The sequence below is a fragment of the Macrosteles quadrilineatus genome, unplaced genomic scaffold (assembly GCF_028750875.1).
Source record: "Macrosteles quadrilineatus isolate MER2022 unplaced genomic scaffold, UCM_ALF_1.0 Scaffold_3__2_contigs__length_128488019, whole genome shotgun sequence".
Taxonomy (NCBI): domain Eukaryota; kingdom Metazoa; phylum Arthropoda; class Insecta; order Hemiptera; family Cicadellidae; genus Macrosteles; species Macrosteles quadrilineatus.
The window spans coordinates 99111020-99123331 of NW_026542596.1; the positions used below are offsets into that span (position 1 = coordinate 99111020).

Below are 12312 nucleotides of genomic sequence, written 5' to 3' on the forward strand. Positions count from 1 at the left end.
TATTGGATACTGAAGTAGAATTCTTATCTATATGGACCAGCTGTAGCTAATTTTTTTATAAAAAAAGAACGTAGTTGTGTGAGCCAGTCACAGAATGCGCTAGTATCTAAAATTTTATTCAAACCTTTTTTTTTTGCTGACATGTTGAGGGCTCATAACAGTTGCTATAACTCATCATACGTCATTCCCTATGTTTGACTTGGTAAAAAGGTATGTGTATTTGACAGAATTTAGTAATTTAGATCAGCACAATCTATACAAGACTCACATTAACTATGACAATTTTGATAAAAAATCTAGCTACAAATTTAACATGGGGATGAAATGTCTAACTATAAAAGCGTCAACCTTTTGCTAGAAAGCATCATTAATTGATAGACTTATGAAAAATGGCATCTGGGTCATGGATCAATCACACCCAAGATGGAACCAGCAAACCCCAGATTTGCAGGCTATAACTACAACCACTGACAAAGCAATATACATTTTGTAAAAATTAATTTTTGTAATTGAATAAAACTTGAAAAATATTTTTTCAAACAAGACGACATTCCATGAGTGAGACTTACTCTGAAAGACATCTCCAGGTTTTCACCACCCCAAAGATCCATTTCATCATCGTAGGAGCCAGATTCCCAAAAATAATCAGTGTCTATGGCAAACAAACCTCCAGCCATAGTGGGAGACCTGTGAACAACAATCACTTGGAACAGTGATGTCAATGCGTAAACTTAATAGGTAGGTCTATAACTAATACGTATGGATATTACTAAAAAAAATCATTTTCACAACAATTATTCAGGAAAAAATACTCACTGTTTTTAATTTATTTATTTATGAGTGTCTTGTTTATGTAAAAGTTAATATTAATTCTGTAGCCTTGAGATCACATTCACATAGTCATTTTACTAGACATAGGAATAATTTAGAGTTACCTTTAGTCAGGCTAACAAAGTCACAAGAATCTTTTTTCTTATATAGGGTTAAAGATGTTTAATCGTTTGCCAGCTGAGGCACACTGTGTTGATCTTAAGTTATTTAAAAGTAAACTTTTTTGCTGGTTATCAAATCACCCTTTTTATAGTTTAAGTGAATTTTTTATGTCTGACATTGATATTAGTTTTTAGTTTCTGACTGATGTAGGCCTTAAATCTGTAACTTACTTTGTTGTTTAAATTATTTGTAGCCTAAATTATTGAATGTTATAGGCCCTAATTAATATGCAATCCACTGGACATTTTATCCTTGCAGATTACTGAGACTTCTTAGCCTAAGTTACTCTTATATTGACCTCAACAATACAAAATGTTCTTTTTGTAATTTGTTGCAATAAACTCTTGATTCTTGAAAAAAATAATTTTCACAACATATTTCTTATTAATTCCACATAAATAAATATAATGGCCACACTTTTATTTTAAATATTGTTAAGTAGAAGTTATATTAATCTAAAACAATTTAACAAACATTTGCGTTAATTTTATTTTCAAATAATGATGTTGTTCTTGAATCTAAAATTTGATAAACTACAAAGTAATCTTCCGAAGGTAACAGGGTAATGTATTATGCCTTGATGACGACTTTTGAACCTCGTTACAAATGCACAATTTGTGCACAGATTCCCTCATTATTCTTGTTATTTAGTATTTACCACTAGTAACTATTTTTACACTAACTTGCATACTTCAACCTTTCTTTGAAATTTTCAATGAAGATAAAAAAACACACACATACAATATTTGTACATAATTAAACTTGTTTGTTTACAGAAATCTAACTGGAATTGAAGGATTTCGTATGGCGTACAAAACTATCTTTCATCACGTAACAATTTTGTATCTCACCAGGTAGGGGCGATGACAGAGCCTCGTCTCTTGAGCTCTGACTCCGGGATGTCGTGCCAGGTGAAGTGACCACTCCAGGAGAAGCCTCCGACTTGGAACAGCAGCGAGCCCTCGTTGTGCATGTACTCTAGTGTCCGGTCGTCAATCACATCAATGACAGGCACCACCACAGCTGTCCTCTCCTCCTTGATACGCTGCAGTAGGGGCTCCAGCCTGCAACACAGGTCTCTTTCAATCTAGGATTTGCTGTTTCATATCGCCCTCAGAGGGCTGTGGGTGGATCATATCCAGCAAAGCAAGGGGTGAGCCGGTACAGTACAATAGTGGAAATATACTGATAAATTTAAAATGTTGGCACTGAGGTGTAAACTCACATCGCTGACTTGATTTCACAGATGTCACACTATTGACTGAGGCTAAGTGTTATCATACACCTAAGACTAAGTATTGTGAACATATTTCTACAGCAGTAAACATTGTCAATACAGTTGTGTACTGTTGGGAAGCAACGCTGCATCTTGCAAATGCGGAAGGTTATAAGTGTTGTGTTGTTAGTATGTAACATAGTAGTCTCAAACCTGGCAATGCTGCTTACAGGCAAAGAGCAGATAACACAAAGAATAATAAAAATAACAGTTATGAACATATTAAAAATCATTATATTAATACTCCTTTGGGTTTTTTTTATTTATTGAATTCATTGATATTTTTTGGTACTAAGCCATCTTCAAAAACATAATATAAATTACGGACAAAGTAAAAACACCATTATGTAAATGTAAAATATAAGATACTCTACTCAGCTATAGGCCTATTGTTGCTACTGCTAATAAGAAGTACGTAGGTACGAGAAGTTGGTGAACTGTGGTGTATGCAGCTCAAACAATCAGGAACAATAGTGAATTGCAAGTACCAAAATCCAAGTGCATATCTTACGAGGACAGATAGGGACAGCAAAAGGGTTTGTCATACTTACTCACAGAAGTACAACATGCTACCTAAAAATCAAGACTCTACTGAACGCATATTAGATAGGCTGGCCATTACTTACCACATAGTGCCAACTTCGCAGTGTGAGTCTAGGAACACAAGGACCTCCCCATAGGCCAGCCTGGCTCCCTGTAGTCTTGCCCTGATCAGTCCACTACGAGTGGCCAGTCTGTGCAGTACCACCTTACTGGGCAGCCTGGTGCGGATGTAGTACTCTAGTTTGCCCAGCAGTTCCTCTGCCACCCAACATATGTTATTACATTCATACTATTCTAATGTAACACTTTTTGTTTCCAGCATCAGTTGTTGACTGTTGTCTGCTAGGAGCACTGACCGCCTTTATCTATGTCAGTTTGGCAGCAACCACAGAAGCTTCTATCCACCAGCTTGGAATTATTTTTAGAAAAACTTTGGAATTTGAAAAAAATGGGGTGTGTTGCTAGCCCAGTGATAAGCATATAGGACTTTAGTGTAAGAGGGACGGGTTCAATTCCTAGCATGAAAATAGAAGAGAAAATAAAACAATTAATCCACAACACATATGGCTTTCCCTTAAAAGTGTTTTAAGTGCTTCTATTTTGCAACTCATCAAGTAAAATGCTGCAGGCGTTAAAACACCAAAAGGGAAAAAATCATATTACGATTTTGCAAATTTGTTTATATCTTTGGTAGCTGGATGAAGTAGCCATACGTACTTCGGTCACTAGCGTCGTCTACCAGCACTATCTGCTTGAGCAGGTGAGGTGGGGAGTTGTTGAGGACACTGTGAATGGTCCTGATCAGTGAACTCCACGCCTCGTTGGTGAAGATTATGACGACACTGGCATCGGGCAACTCTTCATCATACTCCACACTCTTGCATCTGCGGACAATGGTGTGGTTAGCTTAAGTGAATTTAACCTACCATTGATAGAAGTAGTAGATATCCTATTTATTCCAAGTTAAAATATAGGATCAAAACCAACTTCTTTTCTTAATCCAGTCTTGGCACACATCTGACGTCCCCGCAAACTGTGTTGAACATGTTCGTGAGAGAATAGGATTCTTTGTTGAACCGCCAGTTTAGGTTATATAATATGTGTTGTGTAAAATAAGTGTGTGTTAATGTAGGCCTACTTGATTTTTAACTTCTGACACACCATTTCGGGCAAGATCATACCTTATTTAAGTCTAATGAAGGCGGAATTGCCGAAATAGATGTAATTTAACCATGAATGAAGCTTGGACTGTCAGACATAACATAAAATTTCCATTTGTCTAATAGCTAGTTCGGAAACACCACAATCAAAATATTATTTCATCATGCCCGTCATCGTCGTATTTCTTTTTTTTTCTTATGAATTCAAAATCAGTTAGGTCTATTTTAAAACAAGTTTTTGTGAAAACACACACAGTTTAGATGAAAAAAAGTATTACACTGATCAATTCCAAGTAGTGATGCCAAACTTGATTCCCAATTTCCAGCATAGAAACAACAGCTTTCAGCCAATCTTGTTTAATATTTGCATGGTTAGTTCATAAGTGGAAGTTTTGTTATGTTACTCATAGGCTAAATCAATTCAATCAATTATCAATCATTAAGATGCGGACGCCACTTGGGTGCGTATTTTAACCCAAATATGAGTGAAGGATGAATGTAGAATGGTGTGAGATGATCTGTGTAGCTTTGTTACTGACTAAGATCAGCTGTTTCATTAGCCAGGTTCATTTATTAAACCAGTCAGTCACCTATTAAAATAATCAGTGGGACTTGCTTTTATGACCATTGACCATACCATATTAACAGCTCAAAAAAGCAAGTCCCACTAACTGTTTTAATAGGTGACGAAGAGATCTTTTCTTGAAGCAATGCTAGGTTTCTTGGTTTGGTCTTAGACAGGCAGTTCAACTTTCATGACCATATAGAGTTCATATCCAGAAGAATTAGCACAGGAACTTTTGTGATCAGAGGTCTTTCGAAGTTTACCGATTCTCGTGTAACCTTGAGTGCCTATTATGGACTGATTTACCCATTATTATCGTATTTGGTAGCAGTTTGGGGCTGTGAGAGCGTACGAACAAAGTTTGTCTTCCGTCTTCAGAAAAAAGCCCTAAGAGCAGCCGTCAGAATATCCCGTCGTACTTCTTGCAAGCCTTTCTTCAAGGAATACAATATTCTCACATTTCCATCCATATACATACTGAGTTGGCTATCGTTTTTAAAAAGAAATTTTCATCTGTATCAACCGCAGTTCCATTCAATGCAGTACATTCTCAGACAAAAAAACAATATCAAGCTACCTAAGTACAGGACAAGTTTCTTTGAGAGACACCTATTTTATAATAGTATCAGGTTTTTCAATGTGTTGCCTGAACCCCTGAAAGTGGAGCAAGACAAAGACAAATTTGGGAGAGTGGTCAAACGCATACTCTTAGAACAAGCTCCCTACACTGTGAGAGATTTTTTAAGTTGCCGATCGAATTAAGATACTGTTCAGTTACGTTTTAGTTCTAACAACATTTATAATTTAGTTTTGTTATATATTCTTGTGACGCTATTATACAGTTTTTTCTGTGCAAAATAAAGATGATTTGATTTGATTTATTTAAAGCCCAATGATCAGGAACAGCTTGGTCCAGTTTCGAACCATCAAAAAGCTACTGACTTTTCTCAGGATCAAACCGGCGACCTTTTGATTAGTAGGCGAGCACTATAACCACTCAGCTACCCAGCCAGTTACTGGTTCACAGCTTGGAGATGTAAGATAGCTCAAGTCAATAAGATATAAAGTAGACCTAAATATTTATAATTAGCCCCTAGCTATGCTTGCTTAAGAACTCATACTCCAAAACAAGAGGTTAAACTACTTCCGCCGACTCCTAGACCCATGGACTAAGTCATTTAAGAAAATATGATTTGTTACAAATAAATACTTACAATACAAAATTTTAAAAGTCCATACTTCTAGGGCAAGAATGAAAATCTATATATTAATGGGTCTGTACCAATTAACCTGGTCTGTATTAACCTGGGTCTGTACAAATGCCGAACCATCCTACCTGAGACAGCCAAGATTCAGCTGGTCCAATCAATTGTCTTGTCAGTGCTCTACTACTGTTTTCCTGCATATGGCAACAGCATCACAAATGAGGGCATGGAAAGGATTCAAAAACTTCAGAACACCGCAGTAAGATTTATATATGGTCTGCGGAAATGCGATCATATATCTGAATTTGAAAAAACTGCCGGTCTTTTGCCCTCAGCAGCCGTATGCAGGATCCAAACCTGCACTCTGGTTCATCGGGTGCTGGCCAAAAAAGAACCAGCTTACCTGATGGAAAGACTGGTCTCCCGCGATCGGGTGTCTCGGTGCAATACTCGGCAGAACAAGCAGTTTCACTTCCCGAGAGTGAGGCTGGAGATTGGCAGGAGAGGTTTTTCTTACTTTGGGCCCAAGTTGTATAACGACCTCCCCTGTGATCTTAAGTTGCTGGGTGTTCCAGCGTTCAGAAATAAAATAAAAGAAATGTATACAGCTGTGAATGAAGTACCTCAAATTTTGTAAATAGATTGAAATAGAAATGTAAATAGAATTTTTTGCTTGTATACTTTCTGATTAGATTATATTTTCTGTTAGTTTTATATAGTATTAGTTAATTGACAAGAGTTATCCTGTAAAGCAGTTTATACTGAGGAACGCTTGCTAAATAAAGGCATTTTTGATTTGATTTGATTAATTTGAAACTGTTTTTCTTTGTCATAGCTAAATTGAGAGAACGGCTGGGCGTAGAAACTCGGTAGAGGTGTCTAAAGAAACGTCTTGGTATGTAGATGAGCCATCAAAAGAGAAACGTGGTAAATTCCCTTGGGGCTCTGCCCCAGTGGCCTTTGAATTCCCATCCCATGTTATTCTTATGGAGGAAAAACTGGGTTTTTGTCCCAGCTAATTTGAGAGAACGGCTGGGCGTAGAAACTTGGTAGGGGTCTCTAAAGAAAGGTCTTGGTCTATAGATGAGCCATCAAAAGAGAACCGAGGTAAATTCTCTTGGGGCTCTGCCCCAGAGCACAGATAATATAACCCCTGGGTTATATTATCTGTGCCCAGAGGCATTTAAAGTCCCCTCAGCAGATTTGTTTACATTATGACCATATGTCTAATTTTACATTACTTTTTAATGAAACAGCTGTTAATATTTAAATTGTGATTTACTGCATTTGTCAAAATGAAGTATTTGCAAAGTATCTGATTTTAAAATCAATTTTCTTCTGCATCGTGTCGTGTTTTGCAATATAATGTTGTAATGTTGTAATGTTATAATGTGCAATCCAAATCAGTGGAAAATCCTAATAACTTATCACAGTAACTCTTAAAATTATTTCTTATGGAGTTAACTTAAATATATTGTGTGGGTTGGTTTCTGCCTTTTTTTACCACTTCTTGGAGATTGTGCGTAGGTGTGTTGCACGTAAATGATATTCTTTGGCGTATTGCATCCGTAGACGATACTTGGGTTGGTGTAATTATTACAATGGAAAAAAGCGAGAAATCCTGGATAATTTGATATAAGTTAGGCCTACTAAAAATTAAACTGAATTAAAATAAATAGAAATAATGTTTTTTTTTCATTTTTAATTGTTATCATAGAGAACCTAATGGGGCTATGAGTGGGAAACATTTGTAGAAAACTCTAAACAACAAGATCAGCTTTTGAAAAAAAGATAAGATATTTATTGCAAACAATTTTGATTATATCTAACTGTTGTGTACATCGTGAGTATTTCCATAATCTTTGACTCGACTTTTATAAAGTCATCGGAAATTATGACCGTTATTCGTTTTAAAATAACGCCTGTAATGATTCGCAATTGCTCGAATTCGAGCAACAGGTACACTAGTAACCATAATCCTAGTAAAAGTTTGTAACAAATCCACACTCCCCAAAAAAAATTGTAGGCTAAAATAAAAAGTTCATAATTTTACTCACAAAAAAATAAAACTTGAGTATTATGGGATAGTCGGTCCTCAAATCAAAATTTTTGAATCCTATCTAACAAATAGGCGACAAAAAGTTAGTGTTAAGGGTTCAATGTCAGTCGCTACCCAGGTTGAGTACGGTATACCGCAGGGCTCGGTCCTGGGCCCATTCCTATTTTTGGTTATGGTTAACGACTTGCCTGATAATGTCTCTGCTAGTACTGTCATGTTTGCTGATGATGCGACCTTTTTTAGAAGCGAGAAAAATTTTAATGACCTTTGTTGCACCATGAATGAAGTAGTTCTTAAAGAGGCAGCTGAATGGTATGCAGCTAACAAATTTCTCCTTAACTTGAATAAGACACAGAATATAACTTTCTCTCTAGACGTAAGAGCACCGAAAGAGGCAGATGATGACAGTAGCGTTAAACTTTTAGGTGTCCATCTTGATCCTAAGTTAGTTTGGGATACTCATGTTACTAAGGTTTGTTCGAAGCTGTCCAAAGTTGTTCACATGTTGCGTCGCCTTAGATTTAGCCTACCTAGTCATTACTTAAGATCTTGTTATTTTGCTTTTTAGCGAATTTCCCTATAGGGAAGTAGCTATTACCGTAGGTGGCACGGTAAGACCTAGACCCGGGACCGATTTACTTTTTCATTTTGATGTCCCCAGAGGCCAAAAACACCATTCGTTCAAATTTTTATATATGTATATATATATATATAGATTTATATATATATATATAGATTTATATATATATATATATATATATATATACGTCCGTGAACGCGATAACTTGAGTAATTTTGGTCCGATTTTGATGAAATTTGGTTTAAAGGTGTAAAGCGGGATAAACTTGAATGAGTTCGCGAACCAGCTTGATCGGACCATGGGAACGGGGCTTTACGGGGGGTTTTATGGGGTAAAAATTGGTTTTTCTCATTTTTGACCCTCAAAACACAAAATTTCCCAATTTCTCTTTAGACCTTTTTAAAGAGCTTAAAAAAACAAATAATTTAGTATATTAAAGTATTTTTGTTCGATTATTAGTAACCGAGAAAATTAAAAAAATTTTAAATTTAAAATTCCCATGTTATTCTTATGGAGAATACTGTCATATGTTGTAGTTTGCTTGTTTATGGATATATTTTGATCAAATTTGGCAAATTTATTTATTTTGTACTAAGCTATCAATATTTTACTCTAAAACACACTTTATTAGTTTCCTTGTAGCAGCAAACCTAGGTACTCGTTAAACCTAATGTTATTAAAATATATTTAGGCCTAACTGAAAATCAATTCAGACAAATGGAAATTCGCTTAGTCGGCAGGTTTGCTGCAGCGGGGGTATTTTCATAGTGTTTTGCTCTATGCTATTTTGTACTGGGGCAATAGTTCAAAAATAAGTGAAGTTTTAGTGATCCAGAAAAAGGCTGTGAGGATTTTATTTAATGTAGACCCTGATGAGCACTGTAGGCCCTTGTTCAAACAAGCCAAGATTTTAACTGTGATAAATGTATATATTTTTGTGTGTTTATGTTACAGTATGTTAAGAAGAATTTAGATAACCTCACTTTGTCAAACCAAATCCACAACCATTTCACAAGATCTAGTCATCATATTTATAGGCAACATTGTAGGTTAAGAAAAAAAAGTCTTTCAATGTTCTTAGTATTAATTTGTTTAACAAACTGCCTCATAGCGCAAAAGAAGTTAGTAATAGTAAATTTGAGAGAGTTTTGTCAGATTGGTTAGTGGAAAACCCCATGTATAGTGTTAACGAGTTCTTGAAAATGACTTTCAACAATTCAATGTTACCATTCTGTGTTAAGGTCTAGGCCTATACATCTGTTTATTATTAAGTAGGCTAAGATATTTTAAAAATGTGACTTTGCCCATTGCATGTACATGTTTAACGGCAATAAACGATTCTTATTCTTATTCTTATTATTCTTATTCACAAGTACACTGTAAAACCATACTTCTAAGAAAAGATTCTAAAAAAGTAAAAAACATTCTCTTAGTTCAAGATTGTCCGCCATGAAGTCCAAACTTCTAAAAGAAAAACTGCAAATAACCTCATACCATTTGAGGGTGGCTGTGGCAATGGCGGATCGTACTGAAGTGATAGTGTGTCCCTGTTGCAATAAATTGTGCGAGGATAAGGAAAAAGCGCTTTTTTGTGATGGAATGTGCGGTTCCTGGCACCACGCAAAGTGCGTCAACATTTCTATCAAGAAATACAATGAAATATGTAAGCTAGAAGACGTAATTAAGTGGTTTTGCGTGAGGTGCGATGATAGGGTGAAGAACATGATCGTACTGGACAGAAAGCAACCGGGTATCATCAATGAGATATCAGAGATCAAGGAACACGTAAGTCAGTTTACGAAGCTTGGACAAAAATTGGAAAGAAAAATTAACATTCTTATCAACTATAGCCTTAAAAACAAAATTGGAATAAATCATCTATTAAATTCACACAAGCCAGAACTCTCCTTAACTCTGAATGAAACTGACATGTCTTGTCTTGATGTCGATGTCGAGGCAGTTTTGGCAGATGCTGGAGCATCGAACACGCAAACTGTCGGTCTACGTCCACGGAATGAACCGGAGCGGGTCAACGGACTGGTTCGAGACCAACCCGGAGTAAATGGATCCGAAAGGAGTGAAACTGAATCTGGAATGGGAATGGTTGTACGAACTGAAACTGAAAGTGAAAATGAAATTTACGTGGCTGCGGATGTTGGGGACAACAACACTACTCGTGCAGAAGATACAGTTTTAACCTCAAAAGACTTAACCCCAAACAAGAAACTTACTTATGCAAAAGCTTTAGGGAGTAAAAAACCTAAAGGAAAGGTGGTGGAAAGTGCTAAGTCTAAAGTATTAAACAGACAGGAAGTCATTATAGGGACTTGTGGGGAGCAAACTAATCTTAAACCTGCCGGAAATCAAGCGTTGTTCTTTATATCAAGATTGTCACCAAATACAACTAAAGAAGGACTATCCCAATTTTTGGGTGATAAGGGTGTAACTGACTGTGAGTGCATTGAACTTGGATCAAGGTTCAAAACATATAAATCCTTCAAGATAGCACTGGCTGAAAACCTAGCTGACGTGATCCTCAATCCCAAGTTCTGGCCTAAGGGAATCCTGGTAAGAAATTTCATTCCCAAAAAACGAAGTTCTGTACTACCCCACTCTTTTTTAGGGAGGACTATTTACAGGTCAGTGGTAAAATAGCAAACCATGTGTTACCTAACCTAAAAGATGGACCTAGGCTAGAGACTGATAGTGATAGTTGTAGTCCCCTCGAATCAGACCCCCAGACTTGTAATAGTAGGCCTAGGCCTCTTAGTGAAAATAATATTGTGTTGAATACAGAGTTGTCCCATTCCACTAATTTTAAAGTAGCTGCGTTAAATGTTCAATGTCTAAGGAACAAAAGCGAAACACTGTCTATATTTTTACATGAAGTTAAGTCTGACTTTCTTTGTTTAACGGAACATTGGTTAACATCGGATGAGAGTGACTGTTATAAGAATCTGCTTGACTTAAAACTTGTAAACATTTACTGTCGTAAAATTCATAAAAATGGAGGTACTGCTATATTTGCCAAGTCAAACTATGAATGCAGGAAAATTGACCTCGATACCTTTTGTCTAGAACTTGACTTTGAAGTAGCAGCTATTCTGATTGACAATACTGGTACCATATTATTGTGTGTCTACAGATCCCCTAACGGGAATTTCAATAACTTTATTGACCAACTGGACCAATGCCTGACTCATGTCTCGGGCCTCAATCCAAGAAACCTGATTTTGTGCGGGGATTTTAATATCCATCTTGAGTGTCCGTCTACTGAGGAGTCAATCTTTGTAAACCTACTCAGATCCTATGGACTGTATGTGGCATCCCGTCAACCAACAAGAGGGACGGCGTGTCTTGATTCTGTGGCGTCAAACTTCGACTCTTGGAAGGTGAAAGCTGAGGTTGTTCCATCGCTCGTGGCCGATCACGATGGTGCTGTGATCCTGAGTGTGAATTGCTCTGAGGTAAGCCTTAATTCTAACCCTTCTTGGCTTAAGGACTACTCTATCATAAAGCGACCCATCTGTATGGAAAATTTGCCTCTGTTTAGGTATGAGCTCTCTAATGTGGATTGGAGTACCCTGTACACATTGACCGAGCCTAAACTTGCTTTTGAGCTTTTCTCTAGTATATTTTTTGATGAATTTGATCATGTTTTTCCAGCCAAATTATATAACCCCAAGAGTAAAGTCTGTTCCGTTGGCTCTGGTTCAAGGCATAACAAATCAGCCAATTGTTGGTACACCCCTGAACTGAGGAGAATGAGAAATTACATGGCTTTTGTTCATGACCTGTATAAGGGCTCCAGTGATATGTGTAGGAAAGGGCAGCTCTATTCTCTTTATTTGGAGATCAAGAGGAACCATAGGGTTAGAGTCAATGTGGCCAAGAAATCCTTTAATGCAGAATCCATCCTTAGTGCCCCAAA

At 36.7% G+C, this 12312-nt stretch overlaps 1 protein-coding gene across 1 annotated transcript in view; it reads right to left on the reverse strand.

Annotated features, from left to right (window-relative positions):
• The window catches only part of LOC128989826 (polypeptide N-acetylgalactosaminyltransferase 1-like), a 31367-nt gene that overhangs the window by 11623 nt on the left and 7432 nt on the right, over positions 1 to 12312 (reverse strand). The window contains exons 3-6 of the mRNA XM_054411894.1: positions 3530 to 3696; positions 2896 to 3070; positions 1845 to 2057; positions 570 to 687 (exon numbers count right to left, since the gene is read on the reverse strand). Of these exons, the coding sequence (XP_054267869.1) occupies positions 570 to 687; positions 1845 to 2057; positions 2896 to 3070; positions 3530 to 3696 (673 nt within the window). The remainder of the gene's footprint in view (positions 1 to 569; positions 688 to 1844; positions 2058 to 2895; positions 3071 to 3529; positions 3697 to 12312) is intronic.